The sequence below is a fragment of the Phymastichus coffea genome, unplaced genomic scaffold, assembly GCF_024137745.1.
Source record: "Phymastichus coffea isolate CEN01 unplaced genomic scaffold, Cenicafe_Pcof_1.1 PCOF00091, whole genome shotgun sequence".
Taxonomy (NCBI): domain Eukaryota; kingdom Metazoa; phylum Arthropoda; class Insecta; order Hymenoptera; family Eulophidae; genus Phymastichus; species Phymastichus coffea.
This window is the reverse complement of record NW_026706902.1, coordinates 950,001-969,687: the sequence shown is the minus strand read 5'-3', so window position 1 is coordinate 969,687 and position 19,687 is coordinate 950,001. Positions and strand designations below refer to the sequence as shown.

The following is a 19,687-nucleotide window of genomic DNA, read 5'->3' as shown; positions in this document are numbered from 1 at the left end:
TTAAAATTATATCAAATGTGAAAATTATTTGACTCATTTTTTTCAGTTACATAATCAACAGTATATCTATATAGTTTTAGATATAGATCGTTAAATATTGATTGTTTAAACTGATATAGGCATTGTATAATATTATAAGAGGATAAAAAAATGGTAAGTTAATGAGTCTTAGATATAACTAAAAGAAATCTCAATATATAAGATATTGTTTTGAAATGAAATATTGCAAAGTAGAAACAGATATAGTTTGACAAAATTCCCGAAAACGTTTATTTAATCACTATTTACACGCGTTAAAAATAAAAACTTTTCGACATTTTTATCACAAAATCACTTATATTATTATAATTTTGTTATTTGAGTTTTGAATGGTAAAACTTCATCGAAGTTAATATTTGTATATTATTATTTGTATTTAAAAAATATCAGTTTATTAAGAAATTTGAGTTTCTAGAGAGCAGTAGGCCAGTAGATAATGATAGAGTATCATAAATTTACTAGTGATCACTTCGAATCTTGCATTTAAACGAACCACCGTAAATGTAGGCAACATATTAAAAATAAATAAAAATTGTATTCATTAGTTTAGAAAAATTAAAAGTTTTAGTTTACAGAACAAATTTTTCAAATAAAAATTATATCACTCTTATTGCCATAAATTTTGAAATATGAAATATTAATATGAAATATTAATATGTGAAATTGCTTTGTCATTTTGTCGTTAAGTTGGCTAGAATGAGTACGGAACCGAACTCGTCCTAGTCTAATCCTCCTAGTGTGTGCTGCTGTTGATCCGGAAAAACGGCGGAGTCATTTTCAGTATCGAGATAGTTTAGAAGTGAATTTACATTTTGACAATGGCACAGTACGATCGAGCTATCACAGTATTTTCTCCGGATGGTCATCTGCTTCAAGTCGAGTATGCCCAGGAAGCTGTGAAGAAGGGATCCACAGCGGTATGTCGCAAAAACTCATTTTAACCTCGCGCTCTATACCGAAATTTATATATCAAGTTCCTCTTATTTATAACTTCCTAGTTTTAAAATTTCAAATTTACAATAGAAAACACAAGTAATAATCTCTCTTTACCATTTTTTAAAGATTTTTCCAAGAACTAATAATTATTTTGCTTCATCATGCTTTGTAATGTGTTAAAGTGCGATATTTGTATTACTATAGAGTAGCCAAGTATTTATACAATTTTATTTTCTAATAGGTTGGAGTTCGTGGATCAGATGTTGTGGTACTTGGTGTAGAGAAAAAGTCTGTTGCAAAACTTCAAGAAGAACGTACTGTCCGTAAAATATGTCTACTGGATGATCATGTTGTTATGGCTTTTGCTGGACTTACTGCTGATGCTAGGGTACTAATCAATCGTGCACAAATAGAATGTCAAAGTCACAAACTAACTGTTGAGGATCCAGTCACATTAGAATATATCACTAGGTACATGGCAAGTAAGTAAATAATAAATTGACTTAGTTTGTATAAATTAACAAATCAAAGTAGACATTTATCGAATGTATTAACAGGTCTAAAACAAAAATATACACAGAGTAATGGTAGGAGACCCTTTGGCATTTCGTGCTTGATAGCTGGTTTTGATTATGATGGTGTTCCTCATTTGTATCAAACAGAACCATCTGGTATTTATTATGAATGGAAGGTATTTATGCATATTACATATAGTTACCTTTTTTAAATTGACTATCAACTCAATTATTAATATTTCATAGGCCAATGCAACAGGTCGTAATGCTAAAACAGTGAAAGAATTTTTAGAAAAATATTACACTCCTGAAGAAGTTTCTACTGACAAAGGTACAATCAAATTAGCAATCAAAGCACTTCTTGAAGTAGTTCAATCTGGTCAAAAAAATCTGGAGATTGCAGTCATGCACAGGGGACAACCTATGCAAGTAAGTTAAATAAAATATAAAACAGATGGTCATGAGCATTTTATAATAATGAATAATTCATTTAAGATGCTTGATTCTGATACGATTGGGGAGTATGTTGCTGAAATTGAAAAAGAAAAAGAAGCTGAAGCAGAGAAGAAAAAGCAAAAAAAGTGATCACATTTTTATTAAACAAAATGTATTAATAGATTTTTAATTTTTGCTGAAGTTAAAATGTGAAGGATAAAAGGGGTCAAAAAACCAAGACCTAACAATTATGCTCTGCATCATTATGAAACATGTCAATATGCCTGTGACCAGGGATGCAAGTATAAAAGTAATTTTTTCATATTAAAAATAAAAAAAACTGTCTGAAATTTATAAAATTTAATTGTTATAATTCGATACTTCCTTCTGCCAATAGTATAAATAATACATAGCACAGTAAGTTAATGACGAGATAAAAATTTATTTTAAGACTTTGTAATAAACTGACTTTACAGACATACTTCAGAAATTCACATATAACAGTACATAGAGTTGTATAGCACTTTTTCAATATAAAAATTGACAAAAGTACAATTCTATCTCACTTATTCAATTAAGATTCTATAATCAATCACTTATTCAGTAACAATTGGCTAAAGTTCATCTGGTGAAAACAAAAAATAATTTATCATTAACGTTTGTTTCTCCTATCTTTTTTGTCAATATCTGCTAGGAATTCGGGGGATAGAGATCTTCCTCGGTGATTGAAAATTTGAAATGATGGTAGGTTGCGCAATGTTTCCCACGTCTTATTTTCTAAATCAACAACAGCTCTTATTTCCTTGAAATCTCCTGCTATGTGCATTACTCCATACATAACTACAAATAAGCTAACAATTCCTTGCAAAATTATCTAAAAATTAAAAAAATATAATTCTTAATGTTATAGAAGTATTACAAACAGTAATATATTTTCATAATAAATTAAGTATAAGATTTTCACAATTATTGATTTTTTTTATGTCAATATTTCAGTTGAGTAAACTTACATCAATTGGTAATGTTGTAAATTCTTGTTCTGTTATTCTTAAGTAAGAGCGATCTGTAGAAACCAAATACATTATTATTAATAGCTGATAAAATCGATGGAAAATTTTTACTAATAAAAGCAAGAATGTTTTGGAGTGTATAATACTGTCAGATGACACTTACGTTGCACCGCCGAGTAAGCTGCATGAAATATGGAGACGAATCCCAGGAATGTAACAATTTTATGCATCGTACTTGCAGGCATATTCGTTAAACTATGAAGCTAATTACAATCAATAAATATTCTAACAAAATAAGTTTTTCGAAAAAATAACACCGTAATCTGCAACCTGTATGTGTGTTGCTTGCATAGCATAACCTACTAAGCTGTACGTCACGTCCTATAGTCACATATGGGGGATTTATTCTTGACCCGATAAGCAAGCCATGGCCCATAGAACGTACACTACACACAGCAAAGTCTGTTCGAGCTGAATGCTTGCCTGTGATTGGTTAATTCAGATGATTGTCCAATCATAAGCGTGTAGTAATGTTTGACTACCTGCGCCATCTACTTTAACAAGGCCGTTTAGTATTATTTATTTAAAACATAGCTTTCGAACAATTAGGTAATAGGATGGTTTTTTACAAATATTCTTATACTTTAAAGTTTATTTAAATTATAAACAAAATTATAATAATTTTTACCAACAAGTAAAAATAAATGTAGAAAGAAACATGAAGCATGTTTTTTCTCAATATATCTTCGTCGTCAGCTGCAGTAAACAATCGACTTAGAGTTTAGGTAGAGCTCTTCTTAGCTGCTTTTACAGCTAAGCGTCAGGCGTGTGTTCTGATACTGTGCGGATGGTACTTAGTATTAATAAATAAATGAAAACTTGAGGAAGAAAATTCCCATTATATATATATATATATATATATATGTATATCTATCTATATATGTATATATGAAGCGATATCAATGAATGAAATTTGATAGTAGTTACGTTCTGAATATGGAATATTCTATCCATTGTTAAGGATAAAAACGAAAACAAATATCTTAACAATGAGTCTCATATAACAATTAGATTGTCAGATCATAGGAAATAAATGATATTTTTGGTAAGTTCTAATTTCATTATTTGTTGGATTTGTCATTTAGTATGTAATAGAATCCACCAATTTTATGAAATATCAATATTTTGATAAATAAATTTTTTAGTTCAAAATAATGTATCTATGATATAACCTTCATTTGTTATACAATTCCGCTGTTTTACAGTAATTTGAATTTTCTGATAAAACTTAAAAATATAATTTATCGATAACTACATAACTTTAAGGTTTTGTAATATAAAATATACTATAAATTTTGCAGGGGTAACATTCATGATTAGCCATTTCATATGAAATGGAAGACAAATCTCTTTCTAATGGCACTTTCGCATACAATTGGTCAGCAGATTCTTTACAATTGGAAAATTATCAATACTATCATAGTCAAGCCCCTAATTATGTTCCACCAGCTGTTCCACCACCACCATTACCACCGCCCACCATAACACCATCGTCCTTTACTATTCCACCTCCTAATTATGGAACATATCCTCCAATGTCCTACTTTTCAGTTCCTCCACCAATTGTTCCTCCTCCAACTGCTTCTTCTCCTACTGCTCCATACTCTAATGGTGTAATATATCCTAATTATACATACCCAAGTCAAGCTGCAAATCACGATAGCCAGAACTATTGTACTTCAACTTATGCTCAAACACAACCAACTACATACAATTACAGCTATCCTAAATGTCCATATTCATCGGAAAAAAAGACTGAAAATCTTTATTGGCCAATTAAAAACTCATCTTGGTCATCTCAAACAAATTATATCGATAAAAAATTTCAAGATTCATCTACGGTAAAATATAAGCCTTTAAATAACGGTCAGCGTTGTTCCAAGAGTCCTGATGGTAGATCTTATTCTTCCAAGTATTCTAGTAGAAGAAAGTATGATAAAAGTACGAGTCATCATAGAGATAGAGACAGAAGTAGAGAGAGAAGAGACTCAAGAGATCGCTCATACAAAAGAAGAAGCAGAAGTTCAGATAGGAAAAGTTATTTCAACAATTTCAATAATTATTCATCGAGACGTGAAAGATCTAATAGTCGAAATAGAAGCAGAAGGTCCACCAGCAGGAGTAGAAGCAGAAGAAGATCTAGATCAGTGGAGTCTCGTAAATCTATTTCAACTAGGAGTAATCACTTGCCAAAGCGTAAACCTCCCACAGAAAGAGAACTACTCTTAGAAAAGTATAGGTAAAGTAGCATTTTTTGCAATTTACAAACTTACATTATCTCAATATTGTTATTTATAATAATGTTCTCTTGTGTATTTCAGAAAAAATTATTGTGCAACCAGTGATGATATTAAAAAAAGGCTCTATGAGTTGCAGAATACTGGAAATTTGGAAAAAAAAATTTGGACAAGAACTGCTCCAGCTGATTTATATTATACTAGAGATGATAAAAACCACAAATTAATGAGAGGTACTAAGAAACTGTTAAATCTTTGTAGTGATTTTAAAACAATACTTCTAGAAAGGTCAGAAGTTGCCAGAGCACAACAAGTAAGATATAAACATTAATTTTATTACTTGAAAATTTAGTTTCTAAATATAGAATTATTTGAATAAAATATTGCTTGCAGCCTCCATATGAACCACCCCCAAGAAAAACGAGAGCTCGCTTGTGCAGACACAAGTCAGAAGCTTGCAATAGTTCCTCTTCTAGTAGTGAAGATTCAGATGATGAAGACAGAACAATGGAAGAATTGATGGCTAAGAAGCAGCATCCCCAGAGGCTTCATGATGAACTTTGGTTCAATGACCCAGGAGAGGTACTATAAATAGAATTCAGATCTTAAAATATCAGCAAAATTTTTATAATGCTCGATTGAATATGTTATTTTAGATGAATGATGGACCATTATGTAGGTGTAGTGCAAAGTCAAGGAGATCCGGCATAAGGCACGGCATTTATGCCGGCGAAGGGGCAACAATAAAATGTGATTCTAACACTAATAATGCTGATAAGCTGCATCATTACCGCATAACCATTAGCCCACCTACAAATTTTCTTACGAAAACTCCAACGATTATAAAGCACGATGAACACGAATTTATATTCGAAGGATTTTCCATGCTATCGCATTTCCCCCTAGTTAAGTTACCAACGTGTAAAGTTATTCGATTCAACATCGAGTACACAATTCTTTATATCAAAGAAAAGATGCCGGAAAACTTCACGATACAAGAACTAGATTATTTTCGTAAGTACTTCAAATTATTTGAATCTATGTGCATCGATGTTGCAATGACTTTCAATAAACGTAATGACTTTTTTTAGAGGACTATTTATTCAAAGAAATTTTAGAATTAGTAGATTTTGATTTGCGCGCTGCTCAGGATAAAAGTGGTTGTGGTCAGTTTCATTTTATGCCGCGTTTTGTACGTGATTTAGCCGACAACGGGCAGGAGATTTTATCGATGAATGAAGTGTTGAGTTATCTTATAAAAAGTAGTAATTTATTGATCGATCCTGACGAGCTACCAAAATTGGTAGAGATGCCACAATTTGAATGGCAGAATTTTGCCGATGAGGTCAAGGGTATGGTCGTAACATACCCTGGTAAAAAACCGTGCAGTGTTCGAGTAGATCAATTAGATAGGAGCCAAGCCGATGAAGGACCTCCAGGCATCATTGCCCATCCAGAAATCGTTCATTTTGGTATTCGACCACCTCAACTTAGTTATGCTGGAAATACCGAGTAAGTCTTTAATTTTTTTACGAAATATCTGACAAAAATTGAAAAATCTCCTTGTTAATTAGGTTGACATTTTTTTTAAATTTAACTGGAGCTATTATTTATTATTATATTGTTTTGTTATTCCACAGTTATCAAAAAGCATGGCGTGATTATGTAAAGTTTCGCCATCTCTTAGCCAACATGGCAAAGCCGACCTTTGAAGATAAGCGCAAGCTCGAGGCAAAGGAGAACAAATTGCAAGAGCTACGTACTCAGAGTAAGATGAAACGTGACGTTACAGTAGACGTCACATCAGAAGGATTCTATCGCACGGGTATTATGTGTGATATCGTGCAACATGCCATGTTAATTCCCGTACTCGTTTGCCACTTACGTTTTCATAAGTCACTGGACAATCTTGAAAAGTCGCTCAACTATCAATTTAAGAATAGATATCTACTGCAGCTAGCCTTGACTCATCCGAGTTACAGAGAGAATTTCGGTACAAATCCAGATCACGCGAGAAACTCGTTGACCAATTGCGGTATCAGACAACCAGAGTACGGCGATCGTAGGATACATTATATGAACACGAGGAAAAGAGGCATCAATACCCTGATCAACATAATGTCGAGGTTTGGCGCGAAGAAGGAAACCGAGTCGTCAATAGCGCATAACGAACGGTTGGAATTTCTCGGCGATGCCGTTGTCGAGTTTCTTACTTCCATCCATTTGTTCCACATATTTCCTGATCTCGAAGAAGGCGGTTTAGCGACTTACAGAGCTGCGATTGTTCAGAATCAACATCTCGCTGTGCTTGCGAAAAAACTTTGCCTGGAGCAGTACATGTTATATGCTCACGGTAGTGATTTGTGCCACGACTTGGAGTTACGACACGCGATGGCTAATTGTTTTGAGGCTCTCATGGGTGCTTTGTTTCTCGACGGTGGTATCAAGATTGCCGATGCCGTGTTCGGAGAGACGCTTTTTAAAGACGAGCCTGATTTGTTGAATATCTGGGTCAATTATCCGAAACATCCACTGCAAGAGCAAGAGCCTACTGGAGATAGACAATGGATACCTAGTTTTGAATTGCTTCAGGTATAATTGACTCTGCGCAAACTAAAATTAATCCGAAATATCATTTGCTAACGTGAGTATTCTTTGTTTTAGAAATTAACCAAGTTTGAAGTTTCAATTGGGGTGGAATTCACGCACATTCGTCTACTTGCCAGAGCATTTACTGATCGAAGTATAGGCTTTACGAACTTAACGCTTGGTTCAAATCAACGTCTAGAGTTTCTTGGTGATACAGTATTGCAGTTGATAGTATCGGAGTACTTGTACAAATTTTTTCCTGAGCATCATGAAGGACACTTGTCTGTAAGTTATTATTAATTCCGATATACCATTAACCATTGTAAAAATAGATCGGCGACGTAATGCAGGTGTTTGTCATTTGAATTCACAGCTATTACGAAGTTCACTGGTCAACAATAAGACGCAAGCAGTAGTATGTGATGATTTGGGTATGACACAATACGCACTCTACGGTAATCCCAAGGCCGATTTGAAAACCAAAGACAGAGCTGATTTGTTGGAAGCATTTTTGGGAGCTTTATACGTTGACAAGGGTTTGAACTTTTGCCAAGTATTTTGCAATGTGTGCTTTTTCCCGCGACTACAGGACTTCATTATGAATCAAGATTGGAACGATCCGAAGAGCAAGTTACAGCAGTGCTGTTTGACTCTTCGTAGTATGGATGGAGGCGAGCCCGACATACCTATGTACAAGTACGAGTTTATTTTTAATAATTTATCTATATATTTTATTCAACGTGTTCAAATAATGTTTACTAAGATCTGGTGATTTTTTCTTGCAGAGTTATAGAATGTAAAGGTCCTACGAATACACGTGTTTATACCGTTGCTGTGTACTTTCAAGGAAAAAGATTGGCAAAGGCATATGGTCACAGTATTCAAGAAGCGGAAATGAATTCGGCTAAAGAAGCTCTGGAGAACTCTCAAGGTATATTTATGTATTTTTGATGAAAAAAAAAATTATCGATTGAAAACGAATATTACTAGATAACATTGTATTGTTTCATTACAGATTTGTTCCCGCAACTGGATCATCAAAAGCGCGTGATAGCCAAAAGTATGAAGATGCAGAATTGGTCCCAAGGTGAAAGAAAATATGCATGGCCTGTAACGCCATGTAGACGTGAAGATCGTAATCAAGAAGATTTGGACAACGATCGTCGGAAACGTCGTAGTCGCAGTCGTGAGCGCGACAAACGTGAAAGTCGTTCACGAGAACGCTATGATAGCAATGACCGACGACGCTTAAACAAATGCAGTAGCAGTAGCTCAAGAGAAAAGAGCGTTGAGCAAAATCTTAGTTTAAATGGATCTATCTCAATGAGCGTTGAGAATGTTGTGGCACAAGACGAAAATAGTAGAGATAGTCCAAAAAAACGCCGAAGATCGAAAAGTTCGAGCAGTAGCGAAACAGATAGTACAGAAAAAAAAAACTCGCCTTCAGAGAAAAAGTTGAAGAAATAATAGATTATACCACTTTTTTAATAAGATCCAGTTGAATTTGATCAAGTCATATGAAAATGAATTGATTCGAAGTTGTACCGTCGTAGTATTGAATTGAACAATGCTTAAACGAGAACAATCGAGATAATCGTTTTATTGTTGATTCTTTTGACACTGAATACTAGCCATAAATGCAATTAGTACTTCTAAGAGATCTCCGGCTGAGATGAGCGATGGATATAGTTTAGAAAGACCTGCATCTTGTATATCACCAAAATAATGTTAATAAAAATTTTTATTTGGTATTTTCAAAGATAAAATGTTATTTTACAAAATCTCATGTACAATTTTGTTGTTAAAAAAGGTTATTGCTCAGTTAGATTGAGCAACAAGATGGGCATGCTCTTGTTTAAGCATGTATGGATGTTTTTCAAGAATCTTGTGACATGAGTCGATATTATCCAAGATATTCTGCAGATCCCAATGTTTGGACAATAATGCATCTTTAACATTAAACATACCGAATTGTGTGCATTGAATGTAGCTACAATAAGCTGTACTTTTAAGTTTGTAGCCCACTTCTGCTGCTAAAGATTTTAAGTAATTATCTTCTTCATTTATACACACAATTTCTTGAAAAGAAAATGAATAATTTATCGTAAACTAAATCTTAGTTATTATATGATGAAATGAAAAAAATGTGCTAACCTAGTGTGAATTCTGGTGGTTGAAAATCAACACATTTAATTGTATAGATCATAGGAATTTTAGGATTTGCAGGTCTGATTAGACCTTGAACAGCTAGGTCATACGCTGCTTGACTCTGTATGTCTATTCCACAAAGCCTACGCAAATATAATTTTATATTGAATAAAAAAGAAATTTTGAATAGAAACTATTGGCTAACAATTTACATACTCAAACATTTTCTTTTGATGCGATGCTTGTATTGATGCACATATACGATCAATGTAAAACCTTTTTATTCCTTTCCATAAAGATTTTTCAAGAATTTTTCCTGTCGCAAAATCATTCTCTCTTGCTTGACCAAGAATACCTTTTACTCTATAGAATCTTGTGACTCTGGCTAATTTTAGCTGATAACAAAGTCTTGTTCCAGCATTAATTCCACAAACTAGTATACCCGATGTCTCTTGCGTCAACGAGTTGGCTGTTGCACATTTAAAATCATCAGGGATATATTGTGGTCCAGTGACTAGTGGATGATGCGCATAACTGTCACTTACAACAACTTGCATTACTTCATTTGTTGCCCCCTCGATAGAAACATGTTTCATGAGAGGACGTTCTTTTATTGCATTTAAATCTAGAAAATAAATAAGTAGATATTTAAATTATTACACTTATAAAAAAACTTACTGAATGTTTTACAATATAATTATATTTACCTCTACATAAATTCTGTATTATAGTATCTCTAACATTAAGATAATGAATATTAGGTGGTTTGTACACCAAAAATACACCATTCAATATATTCCAGACTAATTTAGGATCCTTTCGTAACCTGCTCATAACTGTTGTTTTGAATTCATAAATATTATCAACCAATTAATTGGTAACTTAATTAATAAACTAACTATTTAGTTACCTACAACAAAAATGTATGTGATAATGTTAAATATCAATCAAAAAGATTACATATAATACTTGATTTTTCTATTCAAAATATTCTATTTTTTCGCAAAAAATAATTTTCTTTTTATTTGATTGACTGGGTCCAGCGCCCTGGAACGTGCTTTCTGCTCGTCTTACTGATTACAGCGACTTCTTTCCAGATAATTTCCACACGTGCTAATCTGATGTAAATATTTGTAATGCTATTACTAGATCATTTTGCATGATATATTAGCTATTATTGCACACACAAATCATAGAGCGTCATACAAATATATGTATAAGTATATCCAACATTACCTGTACTTTTTCACATTTTATTCGTTACGACTGTCTAAAAGTAAGCGGCTCGGTTCCGTGTTGTCGATAGCTACATATGTATGTATGTATGTACATATATGTACCACGGAGTTTCACTGTGTGTTTAATGCTTTATATCTGGCAGAGTGCACGGCAAGGTATATTGAGTATAAAAATTGTTTAATTTGTTGTCAAACTTAGATTTAATTATTAATCAATGTTTAATTAAAAAATTTTACAATGTTGTATACTATTAGTGAATTTTAGTAACTTGTTGAATCTAAGTTTACGGGAACTTATAGGTTATACTCAATAATGAAGCTTGGTTTAATTGTTATTACACTCTTCTATTAGTAAATGTTTGTGGTGTCTTAATGAAAGTAGATAATCAAATAATTCAATGTATCAATGTAATATATAATTAAAATGTTTACTTGCAGTACTTAAAATTAGTATAACTCGCTTCTCCAAGATGTCTCAGATACTAGATATTGCTGATGTTGATATTGATCCCAATGGTGATTTCAAATATATTTTGATCCAAGTCAAAGAAAAAGGAAAAAATGATTTCTCAAGAACTATTGTAAGAGGTTATGCCGGATGTGATTATCATGGTGAGTATAACTTATTGTTATTGTTGATGGAAGAGGCTTCAAAAAAATTTTGATTTCATATTTTAATATTTTATTTAACACGTACACAACTCATGTTTCATTAAAAATTGTCGACTTACTATATATTTATTTGTATGATACAATTTTCAATTCTTTAATAAACTAAAGCTATAAAAATATATAGTGTTGAACAAAAAAAATTATACAAGCAACAAAATTTAATTTCAACAATTTTAATCATAAAAATTAATTTGTTCTTTTTGTTAAACTATTATGCGCTTGATATTCATTATTCTTACTTATACTTCGTTATTATAATCTTTACCAACTTTTTTAGGATAATATACATTGATTGAATAAGAAGCAGTAAAATTTTCTCTCTTTCCTGTACAGAATTTGAATATTTTTGAATGGCAGTTACAGTTTCTGACTGATATTCTCCATTTAATTTCAATTCAAATAAAAATATTGTCTTAGACAACTTAAAAATTATATTTTTAAGTTGTCTACGATAATATGTGTATATAGAAATATATCTAGAAATTATTCTTTTTTACTAATCTATCAAAAAATATAATGATTATCAAAAGTAATTTATAGTATTCAGTTTTTGGATAATTTATGGTGCATTACCGTGCAATTGAAATTTTAATGAAGAAATCATAAATTATGTATGTAAAAATAATATTGAATATTTTTTATTATCTCTAAATTTGTTAATGAATTATATAAAAATGTCATTTTCATTTTTTCGAATTTTATAATATAATTTTTAAATCATTAGATAATTCATTTATATTAAAACTATTAATGCCATAAAATTTAGTTAATGAATTTATTTATATATACAATATAGAAAAGTATTTTACATATATGTATAAATACTTGTGATTAGTTTATATTATTTTATTCATTCACTCAGAGATATAAATTAAAACGACTTTTGTAACTTAAAGATATAGTGGGAAATCATTTAATAATGTTTTAAAATGAGTATTTACATTTTATACAGTAAACCATAACTACTTCGAATCGTTGTTACGTGTTGTAAAATCATCCATGTATATATTCAATTTTATTGACAATCTTGACAATCTTTAATTATAAAACTAATGGTTTATATTTATTTTCAAATACTTTAGAGTTTAGGGTTGACATATTTCGATATTCTACTATGGTAAATAAAAATGAAATGATTTTTTTCACTCTTATTTATTACATTATCAAATCCAATTGCGCAGCAATTATTTGTAATTCTTATACCGCTAACTCTTACACAATGCTATTTACCTAATGACTACACGAGAAAAGTATTACATTGTAAGTAGTAAAACTATCGATCGAACATTCCAGCTCAGCGAATACAAAAAATAAGGAAACTCAAGAAGGATCTTTGTGCGCGTGACCGAAACGACAATTGGAGCTAAAAAAATAGAATTATGTTATATCGATGATTTACTTTTTCTTCTTTTAATGGAAAATGTTCGTAATCGTAAACAACGAGATACTTTAAATTTCGTTTGCTTTAAAATAAAAGAAGAAAGTGCAGTGACTAAGAGGCGCGTCGGAAGCAACACCATGCCCGTCTAATGCAGAAGCCTTCCTTGGCACCGGCCTGCAGCGCCGCTAACTCCTGCAAGTTACGCACCATTGTCGTTGTTGCCGCATCCTCCTCTCAGGTACTCCGCTTGCTTGTCTCCTTCTCCGCAAACTCTATTAGATCCACGTTTGACATGCTCTCTCGGTGTTTTGTGGTTGCCACTTCGACGATACTTGATGTTGTCGTCAGTTTCGCTATCGTTGATACTGGTATTGTTTGTATTGGTGCTTCACCGAGGTTTAACCTACAACATGAGATACTCTGATATGTAAACAGTTTCAAAACTAAATGTACAAAGTACCTGCAAGTCCCAAAATGAAACATTGACCGTCGAATTACTTTCAATGTTTTAATTTTGTTGACTGATTTTATGCCAGTTTAACATTTATGAAAGTTAAATAGCCACAAATCTAACTATCATTTATTATCTATTATGTCGATTAAAATAGTCGTAAATAAAGATATCAATTTATTACTAAATATTTAATGGATTAAAAATATTCTTAGAAATTTATATACAAGATTTTATTTCTACTACAAATGTCTAACCACTTAACAAATATTAGACAAATGTGACTGATTATTCACTAGCGAGATAACAAAACTAAAAAGTTACCTCAAACCATCGCCATTAGTTTCAACAGTAGCGTTGGCCACGTTTTCCTTGTCAGTATTCGGATCGTCGATAACCTCCTCTTCGTCGCTGGTACTGTCTTTATCGATGTAGGGCAAAGAGTCGTCGTCGTCGAGGGTCTCTATTTTGTCAAGAATACGCGATGGCGTAGGTGGTGGTGATGACGTGGGTGGATAATTGTGCATCAGAATGAAAGGTAGCTTCAGCGATACTGCATTGCCGATCCATTCCCCGATTGGTGAGACTGTTATTTTTACCTAGTGATAATCGAGATTCATAAAATTATATCAGTAAGTTCAGTTGCATAGGTATATATTTCGGAAGCTTCGGTATTGCTTTATTTGTCGCAATGGAATATACGCGGTTATCAATTCAGCTATCTTCGAAAGTTCAGTTTTGATTTGATAAATAAAATATACCTTGTAGCCAGTGAAATATTCACTCGATCCGCACATAGTTTCGATTTTATTTTCATCTATCGCGATGCCGCAATAAAGAGGATCAGGCTGCGGTCAATCTATATTTACGTAGGAAAAAACGGAAAACTTTCAATCCGCTTATGAATAGATGATCCGATCGTACTCGAGCGCGCTACTTTATTGTTTAAACTAGGAAGGTGCATGAGGAACGTAGAGGTGCAATCTTACTTTGACGTAGTAAGAGACGTAGATAGCAAAGACGTTCCTGTCTTCGGACGAGCTATTAGAGCAGAAGACGGTTGGCGAGAGATTACCATCAGCCTTAGCACCACCAGGATCGTCCTCTAATGCTATCCAATTCTTCGTCGTGCCTCTTTCTAACCTGAGTGTGTAGTTGCGCGATAGACTGAAACCTGGCTCGACTGGACAACCTTCGCGAGACGTTACTTGCGCTATGACGTTCTTGAATTTACCGTTGCTGAACATCACAACGTCCACGTATTGTACTAACTCTGCCTGGAATTGTCAAATGCCTTTGTTATATGGATGTAATTTGAATTTACTTTGTTGATGGGAGTAACGGAGGACTAACGAACCAGCTTTGTATTTTCATTGATTAAAACTACAACCCGCTAGGATTTCACCGGAATCATTTTTACACCTACATTTTAACTCAATTGGCTAACAGCATTATCATCATCATTATATTATTATCACATTAACATAATAATTAATAAACATAAAATTAACGTGATAGTAAATAATTAACAGTATTAATACACATGTAATTACAATTAATATTACAATTAATTCAGAAATCAATATACAGTATTAATGCATGTTATTAATAATGCGTTCGCTCCAGAAATGCACGAATATAATCGTCAGTTTGTTTCATCTATATTTTTTGCCAAATTGATGTCAGCTTTTCATTATGCAACCTAAATTACTTTTCCTCATATACTTCATTCCAATGCATCCAAAGCACGTCCGTTTAATAATAAACTAGATCTGGTTACGTAATGTCGATCAATGCGTATCCTCTCTGCTCGTATGTAAAAGTCATTAGCGCAAAGCTCTTACCTAACGTCCTCTCGTTGCAGAGCACTTAATTTAACGCGGAGATAGAAAAACTTTTCCGAGCATAGACACGCTTACGCATCTTGAGATTCATTGCAAGAGCACTTTGGGGTGTATTCGAATATTTAGCTCGCAGAACGAGACTTCTGTCTCGATGCTCGTTGCGCAAGCGGAAGCTTAGTGTTCATAGTAGATATGCTCCAGCTGCCAAAAAACAACAGACTTTCTCCCTCTCTCTCCCTCTCTCTCTCTCTCTCTCTCTCCCATTATGCGCTTCGCCATGCGACATAATTTGCTCGCGCACTAGTTCGGCCGCGCTACGAGTATATTTATTTTGAGGAGCTTTAACGCTGAAATTAGAGCGATTAAAGCACGATTCATCTTCATTATATATTGTCGTTCGGCTTAGTTCAATTGAGATTTCCGCACTGGTTTTGTATGCTGCGTGAGTGGTTGTTCTCGATTACCCGTTGAAATGTATACTACTCAATTTATTATTTAGAGGTACTGAAATAGTTTTCCAAGATATATAATAATATATAAATTTCAAAATTAAATTACAGTAGCGTATGAAGTGCGAGCGCATGTTCGAAAAAGCAATAACTGATGAGACTAATAAAAGCATATAATATACTGTACACGCAACGTTGAGTAAAGTTTTTCGTAAAAAAATATCTATGCCAGTGTGAACGGTTAAAACTTTACGATGGAATGTCGCATCATTTATAGCACAAACACAAATAAGCTCGATGAGAGAAACAAACCGGAGCCTGTTCGAACAAAAAATACGAGACGATGCCTCGATAAAATTCTGTTTGTCCGTGCAATTTGTTTTGCGTTTATCAACTAGCATGAAAATATAGTAATTATTTGGTGACCTTTCTCAGGTACATTGTTTATCATGGGTGATGAGATTGCACGAGGTGTGTGTGTGTGTGTATGAGGTAGAGGAGCTTTGCAGACTAACGTCCCGGAATAATCGGCCGACGAGAGTATAAACGCTACTGCTGCAACAGCTTACGAAAGCTCGAGCTTGCCTCCGGAACACTGACTTAACTTGAGCTAAACGGAGTACCGAAACATCGCTTACTGATTGTGTTGTTACCTGTAGTTTACGTATACCTCAAGGATATTGCTCAACAAGTTTATTTGCTTCTTACGTTTTCATAGATCAACAATTATGCAAATAGCTTTATTTTATATTGATATCACTTTATAGTTTTTATTATAAAAAATGCGATGTTCGTAAAGCTGATTATCAAATTTATCTTCAATTTTTATTTTACAGCGACGTATTTATTATCCCCTTGAAATTTAATTGCAAAATTCATTACTTGCTGCAATGATTATGATAGGTAAGGACGGAGAACCGCACACATTTTAAAAATTTTATCGATAGTGATACGTCATACCGCGTACATAATGTTTTTTTATTTTCTTTCTCTAAATTTATGGCATGCGTGTATACATCGTCGTTCATGAAAAAATACTGCGTTTGTTCCTGGCTGAAATTGGGTAAAAATTAAAAATAACGTACGTGTTTTTCAATAAATGATTAAGCGAAAAATGTAGCTCCTGCTATTCTCATTAAGAATGCAATAAATTTTTACATACCCGAGGCGTACACTCAAAAATCTCATAAGCTGAATGAAAAGCGTTTGAACGAACAATGCAAACAACTGAGTGTTTATTTATGACGACCAAAGAAAAAAGTGCTCTGCGATCGTTCGCACAATGCCACATTAATACATCTAAATGAAGAGAAATATTTTAGTTAACAATATTGTAAATAATTAAAAAGTTCTATCCGCATGACACGTAAGTCGATTAGACATCGTCTACCAAAGCGTGCATGAGCTAATTATTTTTATATGAATGAATCCCGGATAATGTTCGCCGGGGTACTTCTAAATAATTCGAGTGTTAAACCGCGAGTCTTTGGCGTGGGAGTACATAACCCAGTTCGCATGAGCGATAACAACCGATTCATACGAGCAGAAATTTTCATGAGTATTTAAAATCAATGTAGCGGTGTGTGTATATATAATGAAATGAAGATTTGGCTGCACACAGCAATATGAATGCGCAGCTTGCAACAACGTCCGATAATCCAATCGGTGGTCTATATGCTCGCGAGACAGACAATGTAAAATCAAACTTCAGCAATCAAATGCACGAGGGGCGTTCATTTAGTCTCCCTCCGCTTTTCAAGTAAATGAACGTGCGGATTTTTTTTTACTCTCCCGTTTTGTGTGGTTTGCGGGTTATTAATCACGTCGAATATACGCTCTAGTTCCCTATTTACCTTTTTTCCGCTTTTTGCGAGAAAGTTGTAGCTGGAAAAATAGCAAGTGTTACGTTATGCGAGAACAATCCTCTGTAGCAAAACTTTTTTATCTCAAACTATTGTTTGCGTAACCGTGGCAGTTATTCCGAAATTTTAAAAATGTACAGACTTTCACCTAAAATTTCGATTTTCCTCTTCTAACAATTCTCAACATTTAGATACAATGTAATAATAACTGTGGAAGGGATTATATTGATCGATAACAATGTAACTTACACATGCACATAAGCACGTCGCATTAAGCATTGATGCACCTTATTATGTCACAGTTTCGCGTGCAATTCAATGAAGCGCAAAATCAGTTATTCAAATACCAAATTAACGGCAATTAGCCACACATGCAGAGTGTCGTATTAATCCAATAATCTAGGCAATATTCACGAATTTAATATCACAATACGAGAAAAAACATTAATTCGTCATTGGTTAAGTGTCGATCTAATTATATAAGTATTCATATGATATCAGAGACAATATTTGATATTGACTTATAATCCTCTCCTCAATACAATCCTCGCACACATATACCGAACTTCAAATACCACTACTTGGGATTTATTACGGTTCAGCTGGCATGATTAGTCATGATGGATCACGAACATTTTTCAAAATGACAATCATATTTTCTCGACCTAGATTCGCGACGAAATAAAATATGAAGCACATGTGTAATTCTTCCGGCTTTATTCATGCTGATGGAATCTATAGTTTCTTTTTAGCGACGGAGTAGTATTTTCGTTACAACTCTCTGTATATCAGCGTAAAAGCTGAATAATCCATCAGTGCTGCCGGCGATCGATAATCCGAGCTCCGTTTGCATTCGTATGATAATAGAATGGGTTACGAGGGAGAATATAGGGGAACGAATGGAGCGAGCTTCCGTAGGGAGAGAGAAAAAGAGACTGATAAAATATCGATCACGTGCACGCGCATTAATGGACGCGCGAGCCCATCACATTGTCAGCCATCTGATTACGGAGAGCGTTTCTTCGGCAATTATTCAAGCATAAGCTGGAGCGCGCGGAAATTAATATGACGAGACTCAAATTCGCGTCATTGTTGTCACGACGACCAATATATTTGCCGGACTATATGCAGTCAATTAGATGGTACAAGCCGTTTGGAATTTCCAAGTGGCACTCGAAGATCCTCAAGCTCGATTGTGCGTGTGTATATAGAACTTGCTCTCAATCCTCGATGTACAGATGCCTAACTCCGTCGCGCTATATATCTCACACCTGATTCACCATTTGGTTAGGTTTCGATTCCAACAAACACTGAAATGTAATTCAAGTTAAAATCCCCAACGCAATTCTACAGTGACGCTTTGTAGATGTCAGATTCAAGTGGAAAACGTCAAGTGCAGGCAGTCACTTTTACACAATAGCGTACTGTGATACGTTCAGAAAAGTACGCTTTACAATTGATTTTATCAACACTTATAATATTACATTTGCCACCTGTTGCATGTTAGATCAAGAGGTAAATGCACGCACATCCACGTGGACAAGTGACATCGGAATCCAATTAACTAAGCATTTTTTCGCATCGTCAAGCGATATTCTAGTTAAATTAGTTTCAAACGCTTATTTTGTGATTTCGCGATATTCGTGATAGTGTATTTCTAACTCCAATATTGCCTCGGATGAATCGACCGAAATTACAGTTATAGCATAACGATATAGTGAAAATATCTTCGCGATCAGGATATATCAACGAAAGACAAGACTATAAATAGTAATTAAGAGCTAGTATGGACGCAAGTTGATTTATGCGTGGCAACCGTTG

The 19,687-nt window shown here is 33.7% G+C and overlaps 6 protein-coding genes across 13 annotated transcripts in view; 3 read left to right on the top strand and 3 right to left on the bottom strand.

Moving 5' to 3' along the window:
* The first annotated feature begins 778 nt into the window (after window positions 1-778).
* LOC131669285 (proteasome subunit alpha type-7) lies at window positions 779-2,227 on the top strand. The gene is made up of 5 exons (XM_058944059.1): window positions 779-956; window positions 1,217-1,457; window positions 1,533-1,666; window positions 1,737-1,919; window positions 1,986-2,227. Exons 1-5 carry the CDS (start codon window positions 858-860, stop codon window positions 2,073-2,075), a joined length of 747 nt encoding a protein of 248 aa, XP_058800042.1. The 5' UTR covers window positions 779-857; the 3' UTR covers window positions 2,076-2,227.
* Window positions 2,228-2,349: 122 nt separating this feature from the next.
* LOC131669286 (ER membrane protein complex subunit 5) lies at window positions 2,350-3,373 on the bottom strand. Its single transcript, XM_058944060.1, has 3 exons — window positions 3,099-3,373; window positions 2,936-2,988; window positions 2,350-2,799 (listed from the first exon to the last, which is right to left on the bottom strand). The coding sequence occupies exons 1-3, from the start codon at window positions 3,178-3,180 to the stop codon at window positions 2,578-2,580; spliced, it is 357 nt and encodes a 118-aa protein (XP_058800043.1). The 5' UTR covers window positions 3,181-3,373; the 3' UTR covers window positions 2,350-2,577.
* A 402-nt stretch (window positions 3,374-3,775) lies between these two features.
* LOC131669266 (ribonuclease 3) lies at window positions 3,776-9,292 on the top strand. 2 transcript variants are annotated; one of them, XM_058944024.1, is made up of 11 exons: window positions 3,776-3,785; window positions 4,382-5,234; window positions 5,317-5,545; window positions 5,626-5,814; window positions 5,889-6,246; window positions 6,324-6,744; window positions 6,873-7,824; window positions 7,897-8,106; window positions 8,195-8,517; window positions 8,607-8,752; window positions 8,837-9,292. In XM_058944024.1, exons 2-11 carry the CDS (start codon window positions 4,531-4,533, stop codon window positions 9,286-9,288), a joined length of 3,984 nt encoding a protein of 1,327 aa, XP_058800007.1. In that variant the 5' UTR covers window positions 3,776-3,785; window positions 4,382-4,530; the 3' UTR covers window positions 9,289-9,292. The 2 variants fall into 2 exon arrangements, with proteins under 2 accessions (XP_058800007.1, XP_058800006.1); XM_058944023.1 differs by lacking the exon at window positions 3,776-3,785 and adding an exon at window positions 3,860-4,040 and having other exon boundaries at window positions 4,297-5,234.
* Window positions 9,293-9,639: 347 nt separating this feature from the next.
* Window positions 9,640-11,339, bottom strand: LOC131669269 (pseudouridylate synthase TRUB2, mitochondrial). 7 transcript variants are annotated; one of them, XM_058944029.1, is made up of 5 exons: window positions 11,206-11,339; window positions 10,677-10,879; window positions 10,186-10,594; window positions 9,976-10,112; window positions 9,640-9,899 (listed from the first exon to the last, which is right to left on the bottom strand). In XM_058944029.1, the coding sequence occupies exons 2-5, from the start codon at window positions 10,801-10,803 to the stop codon at window positions 9,640-9,642; spliced, it is 933 nt and encodes a 310-aa protein (XP_058800012.1). In that variant the 5' UTR covers window positions 10,804-10,879; window positions 11,206-11,339. The 7 variants fall into 7 exon arrangements, with proteins under 7 accessions (XP_058800012.1, XP_058800010.1, XP_058800016.1 ...); XM_058944027.1 differs by having other exon boundaries at window positions 10,677-11,087; window positions 11,206-11,331; XM_058944033.1 differs by having other exon boundaries at window positions 10,677-10,805; window positions 11,206-11,331.
* The window catches only part of LOC131669270 (14 kDa phosphohistidine phosphatase-like), a 69,211-nt gene continuing 60,745 nt past the window's right edge, over window positions 11,222-19,687 (top strand). Inside the window, exons 1-2 of the mRNA XM_058944034.1 lie at window positions 11,222-11,363; window positions 11,646-11,819. Coding sequence (XP_058800017.1) covers window positions 11,282-11,363; window positions 11,646-11,819 — 256 coding nt within the window. The 5' untranslated portion in view covers window positions 11,222-11,281. The remainder of the gene's footprint in view (window positions 11,364-11,645; window positions 11,820-19,687) is intronic.
* LOC131669267 (phosrestin-2-like) overlaps window positions 12,720-19,687 on the bottom strand; it is a 47,309-nt gene continuing 40,341 nt past the window's right edge. Inside the window, 3 exon segments of the mRNA XM_058944025.1 lie at window positions 12,720-13,663; window positions 14,036-14,310; window positions 14,701-14,988. Coding sequence (XP_058800008.1) covers window positions 13,495-13,663; window positions 14,036-14,310; window positions 14,701-14,988 — 732 coding nt within the window. The 3' untranslated portion in view covers window positions 12,720-13,494.

What these genes read in the sequence shown, in the direction of transcription:
- LOC131669285 (XM_058944059.1), top strand. Translation starts at nt 858, where the DNA reads ATGGCACAGTACGATCGAGCTATCACAGTATTTTCTCCGGATGGTCAT. An exon ending in TATCACTAGGTACATGGCAA is followed by an intron (nt 1,458 to 1,532) that starts GTAAGTAAATAA and finishes ATGTATTAACAG; the next exon opens with GTCTAAAACAAAAATATACA. An exon ending in GTATTTATTATGAATGGAAG is followed by an intron (nt 1,667 to 1,736) that starts GTATTTATGCAT and finishes AATATTTCATAG; the next exon opens with GCCAATGCAACAGGTCGTAA.
- LOC131669269 (XM_058944029.1), bottom strand. Translation starts at nt 10,803, where the DNA reads ATGAGCAGGTTACGAAAGGATCCTAAATTAGTCTGGAATATATTGAAT. An exon ending in AATACAGAATTTATGTAGAG is followed by an intron (nt 10,595 to 10,676) that starts GTAAATATAATT and finishes TTTATTTTCTAG; the next exon opens with ATTTAAATGCAATAAAAGAA. An exon ending in CATCAAAAGAAAATGTTTGA is followed by an intron (nt 10,113 to 10,185) that starts GTATGTAAATTG and finishes ATATTTGCGTAG; the next exon opens with GCTTTGTGGAATAGACATAC.
- LOC131669266 (XM_058944023.1), top strand. Translation starts at nt 4,330, where the DNA reads ATGGAAGACAAATCTCTTTCTAATGGCACTTTCGCATACAATTGGTCA. An exon ending in AAGTTGCCAGAGCACAACAA is followed by an intron (nt 5,546 to 5,625) that starts GTAAGATATAAA and finishes TATTGCTTGCAG; the next exon opens with CCTCCATATGAACCACCCCC. An exon ending in CTAGTTTTGAATTGCTTCAG is followed by an intron (nt 7,825 to 7,896) that starts GTATAATTGACT and finishes TCTTTGTTTTAG; the next exon opens with AAATTAACCAAGTTTGAAGT.
- LOC131669286 (XM_058944060.1), bottom strand. Translation starts at nt 3,180, where the DNA reads ATGCCTGCAAGTACGATGCATAAAATTGTTACATTCCTGGGATTCGTC. An exon ending in AGCTTACTCGGCGGTGCAAC is followed by an intron (nt 2,989 to 3,098) that starts GTAAGTGTCATC and finishes TGGTTTCTACAG; the next exon opens with ATCGCTCTTACTTAAGAATA. An exon ending in TTACAACATTACCAATTGAT is followed by an intron (nt 2,800 to 2,935) that starts GTAAGTTTACTC and finishes TTTAATTTTTAG; the next exon opens with ATAATTTTGCAAGGAATTGT.